The sequence below is a fragment of the Thunnus thynnus genome, chromosome 16, assembly GCF_963924715.1.
Source record: "Thunnus thynnus chromosome 16, fThuThy2.1, whole genome shotgun sequence".
NCBI classification, from domain to species: Eukaryota; Metazoa; Chordata; class Actinopteri; order Scombriformes; family Scombridae; genus Thunnus; species Thunnus thynnus.
In genome coordinates, this window is record NC_089532.1 from 16,195,948 (window position 1) to 16,213,264 (window position 17,317).

The 17,317-nt window shown below is 40.0% G+C and overlaps 1 protein-coding gene across 1 annotated transcript; it reads right to left on the bottom strand.

The window, feature by feature from the left end:
- Positions 1 to 132: 132 nt before the first annotated feature.
- Positions 133 to 16,919, bottom strand: adam17a (ADAM metallopeptidase domain 17a). Its single transcript, XM_067615161.1, has 19 exons — positions 16,703 to 16,919; positions 16,251 to 16,383; positions 15,775 to 15,908; positions 14,083 to 14,171; positions 12,308 to 12,497; positions 9,954 to 10,084; positions 9,668 to 9,754; positions 8,298 to 8,423; positions 7,485 to 7,629; positions 6,771 to 6,862; positions 6,105 to 6,257; positions 5,271 to 5,470; positions 4,991 to 5,094; positions 4,674 to 4,808; positions 4,465 to 4,595; positions 4,179 to 4,257; positions 3,975 to 4,063; positions 3,735 to 3,794; positions 133 to 1,911 (listed from the first exon to the last, which is right to left on the bottom strand). Exons 1-19 carry the CDS (start codon positions 16,806 to 16,808, stop codon positions 1,498 to 1,500), a joined length of 2,598 nt encoding a protein of 865 aa, XP_067471262.1. The 5' UTR covers positions 16,809 to 16,919; the 3' UTR covers positions 133 to 1,497.
- Positions 16,920 to 17,317: the final 398 nt, after the last annotated feature.

The following is a 17,317-nucleotide window of genomic DNA, read 5'->3' on the forward strand; positions in this document are numbered from 1 at the left end:
AGGAGTGTAAGTAATGCAAGCATGTGACTTAAAAAAAAAATTATAAGCATAAAAACATTATGAATATACACATCATTCATCTGATACGACACGTGAAATCTGTCTGTGTAACAATTCACATCCAGTCAGCACTCCATGTTAGATACAGTTTACTTTTTTCTTGACCTCCACTTAATACATTTTTAAAAGTAATTTAACATGTGACACAGCAGGCAACAGTGGTGAAACAGCATAAGTAAGTGAAAGAGGTGCATGGACTCAAATTGGCACGAGGACCGAGAACCAAGCGGCAGGATGTTGGAAAAATAACATCTGAGCACTTCAGGTATCTAAAATTAAACTCAGGATGTCCAGATCCATGTGCATGTACTTGGATTTTCCCCCGTCTGTGAACAGAAGGAACGGTTCCTGCACAATAAGAAAAAGGCACCAAAGTGTTTCATACAGGGATCAACCACACAGAAAGAGTACATGATAAATCATTAAAGCATCACACTACAGGAGACTTATTTTCTTAAAATTTAAACTACAGGTCAAATAAAATAAGTGTAATACTGTAGAGTCTACTGCCAGATCCTTGCACAGAATCAAAATGTTGCATTATAAGTTAAATGTACAAACTACTGATGACACAGCACATTAAGTACATTTATAAAACATAATTCACGCCTCCAGTAATGCGAACAATACTTCCAAGTGCAGTTATTTTTTTGATTCAGGATACAACAATTATCTTTTAAGTTCAGCATCCGTGAGTCACACTGAAATATTTTCTTTTAACAGAAAATAACCGCAGCTACATTAATAATATTAACATCTTTCACTTTTAAAACGGAGCAAACCTGAGGTCACATTGCTTCACAGACAGTACTTTGTGCACAAGTGTTTTGGGGGGGAAAGGCAAGATTTAGGCTTTTAACTTAATGCTTAGACTACTTAAGAAACACAACCTTTGTTCACTTTTTTTGACACAGCATGCTTGCAAAAGCTGATAGAGGCATAAATCGTTTTTTTTTTTTATCTGTATATAGAGAAACCACAGTAGAAACAACAAAAAGATCATTTAAATATGATGTGTTTGGGTCACTGGTCCGCGATAAACCTAGCACAAAGGGCTGCAACTTAGATTCACTTCCACAGGTTTCATCTCGCCAAGAAACACCTACCAAACTGAAAAAAGGCACAGCATCGTTTCAGCACCGATACATGAAAACATGAAATCACATTTCAATTTAACTGTAGTCAGGAATTCAAGAAATTGTATAGTGGCTCAAAGTTACAGCTGACTGAATACTATCCATATCTAGCATTGGCTGAAATGTTAAACACTAAAATCTGACCTATGAAACATGTATGCTGTTACCTTTCACCAGTTGCTGTCTGTGATTTGTGGCAAGAAAAATGCATATGATGCTGCACGCATTTGCATGTTCTCTAAAACACATATCAGGTTCCATGTTGGAACTTTTCGACAAAAAAAGTGCTGCTTGTTGAATCTCAGCACTCGGTCTCTTTAGTGTCAATGCACTCCTGCCTCTTGAGGCGCCGTCTGTCCCTGGCTGGCAGGTTCTGTTCGGTCAGATCCTCGTAGGAGGATTTCGTAGCCGACGAGTAGGCTCCTGCGGTTGTGAAATCTTCCGACAGGCCCTCCTCTCCCAGGTGAGAGCCGCTGCTGGTGTCCTCCTGGATGGTTGCCATCCGTAACCCCCCTGCGCTGTCCGGGGTGAGGTCGTAGCTCGGACCGGGGGCCTGGGTACTGCTGCCCGCGGGAGGGGCCCCGGCCTGGCTCAGCTGCTGAGGCTGCGGGGGCAGGGAGGAGAGCGCGGTCCGGCCGGCGGAGGAGGAGTGAGGCTGAGGAGGCTTGACGATGCGCATGGACGCTGACTCGAGGTTGCCCAGCATGTCTTGACTCTGAAGAACAAGAACAATGTGAGACAGCAGGAAAAAAAAAAAAAAAAAAAAAAAAATCAAAGCTGTCGGAGTGACTGAGGTGGGATCCATTCCATGTTTTACTCCATTCTGTGAATTTCCCCTGAACTTAACATGACATACAGTAGTTTTATTATCATAATCTTCATCTTATTTCCATGATTGTTAAAGGGAAATTCATTAATAATTATGTGCCATCTCCATCCCCCATTACCACCCCCAATATCCCCTTTAAAAGTGGGAATGAGTAAAATATGAGACCCTCCTTATGGTGGACATTTTGTGTCATCAAACTGAGGAGTAACTAATATTAAGAATGGCTGAAGTCCATTTAGGGGCACCAGAGCCCTGATAGTGTCCCTGTCAGCTAACATGCAGGGCTGACAGGCTCACCAACATGACATTAAGCCATCATTAATTGTATTAGTTACTCCAGTGTTTTTCCTGCTGTTACAAGTCAAAATGTCTACAGTGAGGAAGTCTACAGAGGAATGTACCCTCAGTCTCCACGTGTTCCCAATCAAACCTAAAAAAAAAAGGAAAAAAAAAAGGACTCGACAGCAAACAGCCATTAAAAAAGAAAACAAAAGGGTAAAAAAACACCTAGATGACATTACCCTCTTCTTGTTGTGGCTTTAAACAGCGACAGATGCAAACTTAAAATGTTGACACACACTGCGTCGGATTCCACAAAAGACAACAAGGTGAAACCTGTTCAGTCCTCTCTCTGTTTGAATACTCCTAAAATGCAATCTTGCTTTCTTGAGGTAATTTCTGATCTCGGATACGACTCTGCATGGATGACATGTGTGCAGAGGAACATGCTTGACAGTTATTCAGTCACATTAGCCTCAGTTTAAGCCTCTCTTGCTTCATCTCTCGGGATGAAAGACGCAGGTGAGAGCTGGAAAATGTGCAACTAGATCAGTGATTACATCAAGGAGTAAACGACTGCAGGAGTATCCCAAACGTCGGGCCACTGACCATGCATCATCATCATGGATTCAATGGCAACGCATCGCAACACCAAGCCATGGCACACGCACTCACCTATGGCGGGAGCTCTACTACAAACTTCCACCATCTGCTGCAGTTCCAATGAGGATGGAAAGGGGCCAAGGCAAAGAGTGATGGACAGGTCATTTCGGAGATTGAGCCCAGCAGTGACAGTGAGGCCTGACCGCTAGCTCACACTGCTTCAAGTTACAGCTTTTTATGATTCTAAATCCATGCATGTCCTGTCCCAATATATATAAGACCAGGTGTGTATTGGAAATAATGTCAGGTTGAAGAGTATGAATGTTTTGCAGTAGCACGAACTGCATGTCAAAGAGACAATAAATATAATGTCTGACAAGAAAATCATCTACTAACAAATCACAAAGGAAGGCATTTGTGATTGCAAAAATATAATTTTTAAAAAAAAAACTTTTGAAGGATAAATAAGCCAGACATATGGGTAATTCTTAAGTTTAAACATTATTTTACAATATTTTTTAACTTTGCTGCCAAATATAGCAGAGAGAAGTTTGGTGTAAATACATATTTTCATTGTTGGTGATCTCTTTTTTCTCTTTTTGGATAAATGGTGACAGACCATGCATGAAGAGAGAGAATCAATTCAGAAAAAAAGGAAAGAAATACCTCACCTTGAACAATAAACCTTTATGCTCTCCCCTCCTTATTAAAAGATGGCAGTGTGTTTCAAAAAGCATTGTGGGAGTGTATTAGTTTGGTTAGTGTGGCAGCAATGCTGATGCACAAGATCATATACGAGCACAGCATTTGGGAGATGACAAACTTACATTCGGAGGGTAGTAGAAGGACTTTGTGTTCTCCTCATACTGCTGGTCAAGTCGTTTGTCCTGGAAAGAAAAACGCAAAAACAGCAGCATCATCAGCACTTAACGAAGTAAAAGTTTTAAAACCATTACTGTAGCTGGTGAAGAGATTTATCTTAAACCACAAAGCTACAGAATCCAAAAACAGCAGTTCATGGCACACCGAAATCAACTAGTGTAAACTGATGTCCGGCAGTTTCTTACCACACAGTGAACCAGGATGCTGAGAGGAATCCAGAAGATGAGTGAAAACACCACGACAGAGCCCACTATGTTATCAGCCAGGAACTTCCCTGATGAAGAGGTGGGGTTAAGATAGACATGAACAATAAATACAAAATCGTAAGACTCATTTTCCAAATAATCATATGCCTGTTGTGGGAAAGTGGCCTGCTGTAAACCACTTACCAAATGTGTTGATGTCCAGTTTGTCAATAAAATCCCACAACCGCTCGATCACGTCCTGTACCTGCTTCATGCACTTCCCCTGTGATGATAAACGGAACATTAACACTCTCCAAACAAATAAAGCAAATCTACAAATCTGTTGCAGTGTTTGTTACATTTTCTATATATGTGTTGGACTGTTTGGATCTAAAGGAAAAAAGAAAAAAAAACTAAACATGATATAAAATGACAGGATCAGCAGGACTCCTCTCTGTGGAGCGGACTGTTAACAGGTCGGGTCACTCACGTCCCCGTCACAGAAGCCCACAGTGCAGGGTTTTCCTTTGCGAAGGAAAAGGAAACTCTCGTTGGTCTGTATGAAGGGAGTGCAGCTGCCATCTTTTCTCCTACAGCACACTTTACAGGAATTCTCTGTTTCTGCAAACAGAGGAGAAGATTAACTCAAAGAGCATTTAACACTTTTCCATCGAGCTTCTCTCAGTTTGGGCTCTTTACCGTTGCAGGCACAGGACCGAAGGTTCTGCATGGCCTCACAGAAAGGGTTGCACTCTCCGTTGCGACACCGGCCGTTGTCGACACACACAGTATCGTCCTTAACGTTTCCAGGAGGTGGACATTGACTACTGTTGCCTATGATGTGAAAGAAAGGTTAAGAGATCTAGTTGAATCACTTTGTGTGGTAAATTTTCTCCAAATTACAAAACCTATAACCATCCACCACAGTATTTTTAACTGATCATTTTTAAATTGTTACCAGCCTTTCAGACAGTGATTGCTGCAATTCTTGTGTTCAAACAGCAGAGGGCGCTCACCTGTGCAGGAGGATATGCCTTTACAGGTAGCATTGATGGCTTCCTGGCACCTTGTTCCTGCCTGCTCAAACATGCAGTTCCTACAGCACGGGCTGTTTCTGTCGCTGTGGAGAAAACAAACATTTTCAAGCTAGTAACAAAGATTTTCAGACATTTTAAGTTTAATAAAATAATAAAAGTTTTATGAATTAACAGTTTCAATATGGGATGGACTTATTTGTGCACATTTGAAACTGAATCAACTGTAAAACTGTGATAATGTGTCATTTGGGGTTCATACCTGCACTGTGCACCAAATTTAAACTTGCAGTCAGAGGTGCAGCACGGGTCGTCGTTGAGGTGGAGTAGCCCGGGGTCGCACTCCTCCCCATTCTCCACTCTGGAGTTCCCACATACTTTACTGTTCCTCTCCTTGAAGCACACAGGAGCCTTGAAACGTAACGTCTTTCCTATGGAGATCTTGCTGCAGTTGGAGAAACGCTTTGGGGTGGGAGGAAGAGAAGTAGACAGGGGTTAAATTTAACTAGGAGTGGATGTTTTTTGCTCAGATGTGAGAGGTGATAGTGGTGAAGGACTGCCATGAAGCTAAAATACTAGAAAAATAACTGATGTAAATCTGATGCAAACATTTCTCAACGGTCATTTACTGAATTCCTTCCTGCAATGAGTGCATCTTTTTTGTCAAAACTGATCGTGCGTTTACAGGTTTCATGGCCTTTGTATGCAGATTGATGTGATTCAAGATTCGATTTTAAACCCTGCAGATATTTCCAAGTGCAGAAAAAGTCACAACAGATAAACAGCACCACTTTACACCTCAAAGTGCAAGAAAAGTCATATGCACATTAGCTGTTAAGGCCAATGGTGGAGGAGGCACATTTACTGTATGTCATGATATTTCACAGGAACAACTGTGAGTCACACTTATCCAACACTGTGGTGGGGTTCACACTTTATATCACACTTTTCATCATTAACTCACTGTATCTTATAAACTGACAGCATAGTTTGTTGTATACTGACACATTGACACTAACTAGATAGTAATGCTTCTGTGGTATACCGTGTTGTGGTTGAATACCATGTTTTACTTGTTCACTGGTAGGGTGGGTACCTTGTTGTTGACATGGTCTCCGCTCACAGCAATAGGGTACATGACAAACTTCCCCCCCTGGTCATCACTGGGAGCACAGTAAGGGATGTTGTCAGGATCGTGCTCTGCTCCAAAGTTATGGCCCAGCTCATGAGTGGTCACCAAATCTGCCTCCTGATGGGACCCAAACACACCAGATTCTTTCATGATGAACGTAGTTTACTTATGTGTCTATGAATCAATTAAGAACAAATCACACATTTCTATCAGCAGCAAATGCAAGACTGACAAAAAGTCTAAACTCATAAGACGCTGGTGTTATAGAAGTGTTGCTTATTTAACTCATGAGTGATTAAGTACAGCACATTCTCCTAGTAATAATGCTAATTACACCAAGTCTCAGCCCCCAAATCCCAAAAATTAATCCACGCTCACATGTATGTTTTGAAACCTGGCTGCAAACTGTTTCAATGTGCAAGAAACTTTAGGTGTCAAAATGCAACAGGATTTTTTTAAATGTTATTATGTTTTTTATGTTATTACTCATGACACCCACACTAAAGGTGTGTCTGTTCTACTCAGACTTGGCAAGATAACATGTTGCATAAGATCCTGGCTGAAACTGAGTGTGCTCAGTAATTAGTTATATATCAAAGATGATGACTGAAAAAACAAAGTAAAACAGACCTTTGTTAGGATGGTTTTGCCATAGTTATTGGTGCTGGTCAAGCCTGTGTTGAGGTAACTGGGCTTCTTGACAGAGTGAGATGGGTAGTATGCTACAAAATAACACAACCAAAGAAAGACATTAGTATCTAGTATATTTTCCCTCTTTTCCATGACCAGACCAGTATTCATTACAATCTGTCCTACTGGTAAACAGATCTACTAGCAGCCTTTACATAATACTTTCCCTTTACATGACTGGAACAGATAAGAGATTTTTACTGGTGCTGCAACATAGATGGTCTTCAAGACATGATACACAAGCTGCACAACAGAGCAAAGTGTAATAACATTGTAAAATATTTCACATACAGATGTCCATTCTATTAACCATATACTGGTATTGCAGATGTTTCAAGATGTAGATGTATATATTGTCACAGTCACAGATTGTCTTTTATTTTTTGATTTCCAAACGTCAAGAAGGCAGGTCTTAACTAATATGAGCCTGTCAGATGCCAGAGAGAGAGTGTGTAGAGGAAGAGGAGAGGAGAGTGGCGTGTTGCTGATAGTGTAACTTTTGTTAATAGCTCGGATAGCTAGTGGTAATTACATCCCCTAGACCTCAACAAATCATTTTATCAGTACTGCTGTGCTGTGACAATATACTGTATATAGCATTTACTGCTGAGCTTATTCTAAGAAAGCCATTTCACTGAAGGGCGGTGTCCTTACGTTTGGGGCACAGGCCGCCCAGGGCCTGAGCTTTAGAAGGGGCCACGTAGGCGAGTCCCAATGTGCCCTCGTCAAAATCCTGGTAGGTGAACAGGTGGGCCAGACACACAGTGGAGGCGTTGTCTGCAATGTCTGAGCTGAATTGCTAAGGGACACAGGAGACCATTATCTATCAGCAATTATATGTGTCAACATTACAAAAACTGATAAAAATAAAGATATTAATATTTAGAAACACTATTACTGGCTTGCCCCAGGCCACCGGTGAGGACACATGCCACATAACTGTAATGTCCATGGTTCAAATCAATCAGTGGACCCTTGCATGTCATTCTCTGTCTTTCTCTCCCATCCTGTCATCTCTCCATTGTCACTATCCAATAAAAGGCCAAAAATGGCCCAAAAATATATTTTAGAAAAAAGCTATTATTTGTAATACAATCACTCCTCCATTACACGCGTGGGATCTGGATCTAAACCAGGCTTATTAACTCTGACATCATGAGGACAAACTGCAGTGTTATGGCAAAATGTTTTATACTGACTGAGCCAAAGCTACTGCCTGCAACTATCATCACTTAAACTACAAATAAGATTGTGCAGAGCATTTTACACATTTTAAGCAAGTGTCATTAGTGAATCCATTGAGATTTTTTTTTTTTTTTAAATATTCAGTCCCAAGGTTTTAACTGAAAAAAAGACTCCACTCCCTCCCTTCCCACCATGTACTTTATGCTTACAGTATAGTTTGTTTCTCACAGTGAACTTTGTCTACCTAGAAATATTTTTTTTCTCTTCATCTCGCTTTCCTACCTCCAGAAGTTTCTTCACGTCCCAGACCTCCTTTCCACTTTTGGGACTGTTCTTCATGTTATAGTGGACCCAACCGGTGCCAGCATGGCCAGGCGGAGGCTTTGTCGGCTCCTTGTTGATGATAATCTGAGAATGGTAACCAAAGACACCATTTATGAACAATTCATCATGTGTAATTATACAATTTTAATTATAGCCATGTCACAAATCTTGATGTACTGGCTCATAATGAATGTTTCATGGAATATTTCATATCATTTGCTACATCTGCTGCAGTTGAAAATAGTCCAGATTTTAAAGATACATACAGAACATTAGAGTCCCATACATTCATTTATTTGTGGTGGCCCGCCACAATAAAACTTTGCCTGCCACAGATAGATTCTCTATTTTTGGAGCTGTGCACCCTGTTCTCACGCTGTCTCTCTCTGATATACTCCTAGACAGACGCGGACACACCTGCACCGACTCGCTCTCCCCCTGCTGCACACAAATAGCCTCCCCTGAGCTTTTACCCTGTGATCACATCACGTCATCTACACTTGAGAGGCGTGGTCAGGCTGTCTCCACTTAAACACGCACACACTTAAAGATAGATTGTGCGTCTACATCACTTTGTAAAGTGCTGACCATAGACTGTAAAACAAGGGACATGGTGCATTTAGGTGTACCTCATAAACTCAGAAATCTATACTCAAATGGCCATGAAGATTGTTCAAAACGAGAAAGTTTCCTTTTTTTCTTTTACTGTGGCATTTTTAATAATTAGCTGCTAAAATCATAAAAACAATATCCCATTCATTCACAAATTCTATAAGTGTCACTGTTGTCAGAAGTTGCCCAGCAGTCGACCAACTAGTAGCAATAGCTTTAAAGCAGATAGCATTTTTCGGGAGGACCATGTGACTTTCTATATGGCACTCAAGGGGTTGCGTTAAAAGCCTAAAATTTTCCTTAAAGTTATTGAGGTTAAAAGTGGCACATTACAAGTTATTTTTTATTATATTTATGGTGAAGAAGATTAGAACATAACCATAGGAGTGGCTAAATGACTGCATATCTTTTCAATGACAAAGCCCGGGCCTCATAGTATGACAAACAGTGTCTCCATTCATTACCAAAGCCTGTGGAACAAATTAAATTACCCCACAAGGCACACACAAAAGCTTTCAGTTCCTCTTAAAAATGTATTTCTCAAACCCACTGAGGGTTATTTAGTGTTATTTTCAGCTTCACTTCCGGCTGTCACACAGCCATCAAGCTGCTGGGAGTGGTGATGTTTGATGCTGAAGTGCCACAAATTGTTTCCAGAGTCATAGTTGAACTAAAGTTCAACAACGTACAACAAACACACAGTCAGCCACACACACCTGATGGATCTGGACCCCGTAGCCCTTGAATTCATCATCCCAGGTTGTATTTCTATAAATGTCATCGACTCGATCAATCAGCTCAATCTGAAATGAGAAAAGAAAAAAATCATATAGCAATGATTAACAAACAAAATTATATAGACAATACTTCAAATAATTATTTTGACTTTCTCTGATTTTGTCAGTTAAATTATCCTCTAGTTCAGTGGATGCATGTTAAACATGGTTATTCCTTTTCTGCACTACTGAATTAGGTTTTGTACATGAGATGATAAAGTCAGACCAGGTAGTTGAGAGTGACGCTCTCTTGTCCGCGGCCCATGTGTTCGAAGAAGCGGTAATCTGCAACTAGCAACAGGGGGCAGGTGTTCTTCTTGTGGTCGTGGGCCTGTCTCTTCTCTCTGTGGTGGTACTCTGCAAAGTAAGAGGAAGCAGGAGCAGTTTTAATGACACATACACAAGAAAAATGTTCACAGGCTGACAAACAGAGGGGAAAAAGCATTGCCGTATTCAAACATATAAGTCAAGGGTAAGCTTACATGAAGATAGATACATAAAGACATCAAGGAGTTACACAATGAGGCCATGCTCCAGTATCCCGTTGTTAATTGCCCTCATTTTCACATTTAGCAACCCGTCTTCTTTTTTTGTTTGCCTGTGAACTGATTAAGCTCTGCCTCTATTCTTCAAGCCAGAACGAAACCAAGATTTACCTTTATAGTAGAGGCTTGAGTGCATATTAATGAGCATGGATGAGGTCTGCTGTATTTGAAAGCTAGACGAGGTAGCCTCAGTAAATTAAAGCTGATTTCACATATAGACATAGGGCGATATTGTGAGGCTCAATTATCCACCTATGGCAGAGCTTTTCATGATAAACTCAAAGGTCTACTGTACAAAATGATTCTGTGATTTATCCATTGCTACAAAACATGACCTCACAGATTAGATGATGCTCATGCAAGACTTACCGTCTGTGGTACTCAGTTTCAACTTTGTAATGTTTTGCTCAGGGCTGCAGCTAGCAATTAGCTGCAGCCCTGAGCAAAACATTACAATTTTCATAAGTAAGAAATCTGTTGATTATTCTTTCATAAATCAGTCATTTAGCCTATAAAATCTTTATCAAAATTTCCCAGAGCCCTTTAAATTGCTTGTTTTGGTCGACCAACAGTCCAAACCCCCCAAAATATTCAGTGTATCATTAATACTCAAAAACTCTACTTTAATTCAGTTACAGAACATAGTGATACACAAATAACAACCTGATCAAGTGGATCAGGTATCGGCCATGATGTGACCGACCCATATTAAATACAGTTTCTTTATCAGTGTCATTACAAGATTTAGTGTTTCCGCTATCAGTTACATTCATTCCATTACCATTCATCACTTTGGGCTGCTGACTCAGTTTTTAGTGCTACAGCAAAACCCTGAACTCATGTCACCTTACATAAAAAATGAAACCAAGTGTTCCACACAGTGATACAGATTTTTAATTTGGGAACTGGTATCAGATCGTACTCGGTATCTGCAGATAACATGAGTGGAGGTATAGGAAAACAGGGGAGAGAAAGTTGGATTTGTGCATCCCTAACAGAAAAGCATAGAGTCTGTGAAGCCTCCATGTTCTGTCTTCTACACGACTTGACTCCATAAGTGATAAAATTCAGAATTCAATTAAATAAAACTGAACAGAGGTGACAAGAAAATATTTTAGGGATTTCCTTAGAGAACTAGGTAAGAATGCTGCACCATAATAGTGTGTTGCAGCCTCATTATTCCAATAAATTAAACTGTTAAATGCATATATTCAGATATTATTCCTGTATTTTATCATACAATATACAACATATGTAAGTATTAATTCCTACAAAACATGTATACCCAGGAACTCTGGAGAGATGCCTCATACATCTTCAACTCTGAACAGTCAGTAGTTGCAGAATAAACAGAAAAGGACAACTGGAGGACACCTCTTTTGAGCATTACATCATACACTTGGCTGTAACACTGCTAAGGAGTGTGGGTGTGCGCTGCTCTGGCTTCCACAACAAGCAGTGGGAGACCAGTGACGACTACGATTCTTCTCATTGGGCAGCAGAGCCTCCATGAATTTTAATGCCTCCTCCATAAGAACCTTCACCTCAACTCATATCCCCAGTGAGTGCTTTCAACTGGGAGCCAGTGAGAGGTGTTTTAGATATCGCCTCTGGAACATTATCACCGTCATATGCTTTACATTTACACAGCAGCACAAAAGAATAAAAAGGCATTCGGTTTTTACATAATAATCTCCTGTCAGTAGTGTGTATGTGCACAAAATAGGCTAGGTTAAGGCTTTTATTAAAATGATTGTTACAGAATCTAACGCCCACCTCCTTTGTCTCACTACTAGAGCCTCCTCCTTCCTTCTCTCCACCTTAAACATTTGTTATACTCCTACTCTTTTTTATCTCTTCTTAACATCCAACAAAAGCACAGAGCCTAGGCTCTTAAGCTCGTATTAGTGATCTCAAACCCCTTATATACTCCATCTTCCTCCTACATATTTCCACAACAGACGCACAAATATAAACACGCACACATATGCAGGACTCTCCACACCCAGAGAGGAAACCAGACAGCTGATCTCACCCTTCATCTCGTCCACCTCCTCCTGCCCGTCCCAATCCCTCCTGGCCGACTGTGGCAGCAGGTCCTTGGTCTCTGCATGGATGTAACCGCACACTTTTGGAGAGACGATGCGACTCAGATTCTTGATGTCTTCAGAGCGATAAACCAGCAACCTGTTATCACTGGGGGAATCTGTAAACCTCCACAAGGGCTGGATGGCCAGAGAAAGAGAGACGGCATTAGAGAGCAAAACAGAGGACTCGGAGAAGAGATGTTGAGAAAAAAAAAAAGACAAGAGCGACAAAAACAGAGGAAATACGGATATAAAGATATAGGTGAGGAATGATAACAGGAAAAAGACACATGGCGATGGTAATGGACTGATAGAACAATTTTGCTGATGCAAAACACGCTCATTATGAGATAAACTGGGCTACAGGGCATTTATTATGTAACTGTCTCCTTCTCTAGTATCTTTTAAATCAGCTACTAGTGGAATCTACTGGACTGGTAAATCAGGCAACGTTCAACCTTTGATGGACGTTTAATTATCAGAGACTGCAAGCTGAAAAGATTACAGCAATAAAACTTTAAAAATCAGTACATCCAAAATGACAGAGTAAAGATAAGTATAAGCAATATGGCACTCAACTGAGTGAAATACAGAGGTGCCTGAGTAGTCATTTTTTATAATGCTGGGAAGCAATACCAAGACATAGTACACTGAAAACACAGTGAAAAACTTCCCATCACTGTTTCAATAAATGCTTTAGGGAGCATTCAGCCTGCGTTTTGCCTTTTTGAAAGTGCACCCAGTGGAATATTTGAATGTGCATGCAATACTTTGCTTTGATGATGCTGAGAACCATCACAGGGTTCAACAATGTGGCCTCTCTACTGTCAAACTTCAGTCAAATGCCTTCGATAAAATGGCCGAGGGTTAAGTGTCTTACAAAAAAGATGGTAAAGGGTCAATTCCCCCTCTATTTGGATTCCAAATAGAAACAATGGGTCTCTTGCAAGAACCACTCGTGCGAACAGATTCGTTCTTAAGAGGCGCATTCGAGTGATCTAAGAAAATTTGTGGCATCCATCCATTTTCTCGTACTTAGAATTTTCTCTGAAGGTCCGAACAAAATTTACAACTGGTCCAGACTTGTTGTACAATTCATGAATAGATAGTTTCTGTCTTTCTTCACAAGAGAAACACTTGTTTGACTTAATCTGAATGAATTTGGAGTTTAAATATGGTATCAAAATCATCATCATGGCTGTCAATTTACTGAGTTTTTTTTTTTTAGATTTTAGGATTTTTAATGCCATATTCTGGTGTAGCAACTTCTACATTTCAGCAGCTGTTGGAAACAGCAGCCTCAGGGTCTCGGTCCAGTATCATCTTCTATTGCAGCTGACAGTGTAACATCACCTACTTTTTGTCTGTTGATTTCTCACAGCATGACTTAAAGCTCCGCTGTGTGAAATTCTTCTTTTTAGTCTTTGGTGACATTTTGGTGAATGAAACATGCCACAAACAAGACGGAACATGTAGCCTTATATGGCAGTTTTAGGGGCAGTGATTATACTGAAAGGTCAAATCCCACGAACGGGCACCCACTCATGAATGGGTGACATTCAACGGGTTGAAACAAGCAATTTATGACAAGTTCGGGCAGTTAAGAGAGTTTGTTGAAGCTGACTTGCATCACTCATACAACAAACCACAGAAAAAGAGTTTTAGGATAAGTGTACAAACATGTTTCTGCATGAGGCCCAATGACATTAAAGGCACTCCTTACCTCTACATTGTATTCTGCTTCATTGGTTAGAATGTGAGCAGAAAACTCATCTCCGTCCATGTGTGCCTGCACATGTGAATTCTCTTCTCCTGTAAACACAAAATAAATAAAAGTGATACTTTTAATAAATTTGAAATAAATCCAGTGATCTATTAAGTAAACATACATCAGCATACTATTATCATCAGCCAGTATCATCTTAATTAAGCCTTATTTGAAGGGTGCTATTTGTGAAAAATCAGAGGGGGGGTTGTTTTTTATTCATGGAAATCAATCAGAACCACAGAGGGCCTATATAGACTATGGAACCTATTAGGCTATTTCTTGCAGCTGTAACAGTAACATTTATAAAAACAGTTATAGAACTTGACCACTGCATTTGAATAATATTTTAATCCATTTTTTAAGATTTAATTCATCAAGTAGTGCAATATTTTCACTGTCAGCAATGTGATGTCAAGTTCATGCCTTGTCCTTTACTCATGCAGACACATAGAAGATGTGCTCATATGTGGCATCATGGCTCAGGAGGTAGAGCAAGTCGTCCACCAATCAGAGGGTTGGTGGTTCAATCCCCGGCTCCTCCAGTCCATATGTCAAAATGTCCTTGGGCAAGATACTGAACCCCAAATTGCTCCAGATGGCATGCCATTGGTGTTTGAGTGTGTGTTGAATGGGTGAGCATACAAACATTGTGAGGCGCTTTGGATAGGAAGCGCTGTATCGCTCCTGATGAGCAGGTTGGCACCTTGCATGTCAGCTTCTGCCATTAGTGTATGAATGTGTGTGTAAATGTTGGCATGTATTGTAAAGCACTTTGAGTGGTCAATAGGATTAGAAAGGCGCTATATAAATGCAGTCCATTTACCATATGAAAAAACAGAAGTATATGCTAATTTGAAATGCCAGAATTAAACCCCAACGTACTGTTCTTTCTGTACTGCAGATAGCACCACTCTGCCAGACGTGCCAATACACTCAATGTCATTCTTGCAAGTCACTGTAATTCAGCTCTATGCGCAGCAACAACTTCAATATTGAATAGAAAATAATCACAACTTGCAACAGCACAACCTGCTGTCATCATGAAATAAATGTGCTACAGTATGCCTACTTGTCAGACTAAGGAAACAGTCTGATAGGAAGGAGGCAACCCCTGGTCCATTTACTTGTCATCACATAGCCTTGACACGATGTCATCTCTATTGTCATGCAAGCACTGACAGTGACAGTCCATTTCTGATTTTATTGTTGTTTGCACTATAAACTGTTCTCACATTGCAGCACTTTACTTAGACTTTTTTTTAAATAGCCTATTTTATTTTAGATATTTTAAATCATCTATGGGTGAAGCAGCATAAATCACTATGAAGGGGATAAACTTTTGTCACCACCAGGATTTAACTAATTCAGCAGAGGCAGGAAAATATGGACCAGAGATGGGGAAATCCCTACCATCCCCCTGGCAAATCGCACCCTGCATATCGGCATCAGTCTAACATTATTATTGTTGTTGATCATATTCAGTCAAAAGTGGCATTTATGTGACCATGATTTCTCAGATTGAGGTCTTAAAGATTTTTCAGACAGGCACGTATGTAGAGCTCAGCCTATTTTGCACATTCAAACTACGACTCATGGAAAATACGGCTTCAGGGAAAACATTAAAAAAGACCTTCATCATCCACTCACCAACAACGTGTCCAGTGAAATAGTTCTGGAGCTGAACATCGAAGTTTTCCTCTTTCCCGTGTTTATCAACAAACACAGCTTGGAATTTCTCGGTGAAAAGGTCTGTGTTGGTGGTCAAGTAAAGCTTGAAATTTCTGAAGTCAAGAAAAGAAGATAAAACCATAATATCCACATTAATCCAAACATGATTACTTTTTGTTTCTATTGATAGGGTTTCCTTGCTGAGTTGCAGTGGATATAGAGCAAGGAGGGATTTCCTACTAAAAATAATGTCATTTTTGTCATATTATCAAAATTGACATCCACAAATGAAACAAGGATTGTGGATTGTGATCCAGACATATTACTTTGGAGTTGCACTAAGAAGGGATCTCTGAATTACTAGTATGAAGCGGTGGACCAATAACTTTTTTTTAACTTTTCACTTTGAAGTGGGCGTAACGTTATATCAATGAGACATGAGGGTGCTGCTGTACCTGTGCAGGGCTCTGAAGCTCACCAGTCGCTCCAGGTGAGACTGGGTGTGAACGTCTCTCTTCCTTACAGAGTGCAGCTGGAGGCCTGACACCGGAAGTACCTCAAAATCTGACAGGATAGAGCTCAGACCATCTGAAAGACATGAACCGACGGCTGTGGTCATTCACGACGGAGTGGAAACCGCTTTACTTCATTTCAAACAGCGGAGTATGGCGGTTAAATCGTGTTACGACAATCTGATGATATGCTCCTTATTAGCAGCTAGCCTTGACTTAATGTCTTTACCACTTTAATAACACTTCAGACAAAAATTAGTGTTCATATGTATATATATAATAAAACATTACATAAGTATAAAACATAAAGTTACAGTGATCGTCGTTAACGCTCATTCTTCCAAAAAACGTTAGATTAACCGTTAAAGCTACCGTTAGCTTGCTAAGTTACTTACCGAACTCCGGGTTTTCTTCGCGGCTCTCCTCCGTTGTAGTTCTCGACTTAATTGCCCCGTTGACCCAACAAGGAGCCAGAAAGGCAATTAAGAGTATGTTTCTCATTTTCAGGCAGCTCAGTCCGCTACAGTTGTGCTGTCATTGTCAAAGGTTTCTCAGTTTGTGGTGTGGACAGTTAGCTGAGCAACCCGGAAGAGCACAGAATGGAAAACATCCGCTTTTTTTGAATCAACTTTATTGAGTGAACATGAGGTACATTCCTGGGAACATAAATAATATATGATAATAAAGAAAAAGGAAGAATAATCAATAACAATAAAAATAATGAATAAAATAATACATAAAATAATTAAAACAACAGAATAGAGTTAAAGACATTAAAAACAATACACCCAATAGTTTTCACAGCCTTCTTGTTAGTGCAATACGCTATTTAATGTTCTGTAAGTACTGCTCACATTCTTTATGAAAAACAAGAGTTTTTTTGGAAAAATTATGAAACTTAGCTAACATAATTATAAGATTATACTTGTATATAAGATACAAGTTTCTGTTGTAACTTAAAACCCCAAACAGTACATGTTTATACAATGAAGCAAAATCAGCCATAAATG

What these genes read in the sequence shown, in the direction of transcription:
- adam17a (XM_067615161.1), bottom strand. Translation starts at nt 16,808, where the DNA reads ATGAGAAACATACTCTTAATTGCCTTTCTGGCTCCTTGTTGGGTCAAC. An exon ending in AAGCAGAATACAATGTAGAG is followed by an intron (nt 12,498 to 14,082) that starts GTAAGGAGTGCC and finishes CTGGCCATCCAG; the next exon opens with CCCTTGTGGAGGTTTACAGA. An exon ending in GAGACCATGTCAACAACAAG is followed by an intron (nt 5,471 to 6,104) that starts GTACCCACCCTA and finishes CCCACCCCAAAG; the next exon opens with CGTTTCTCCAACTGCAGCAA.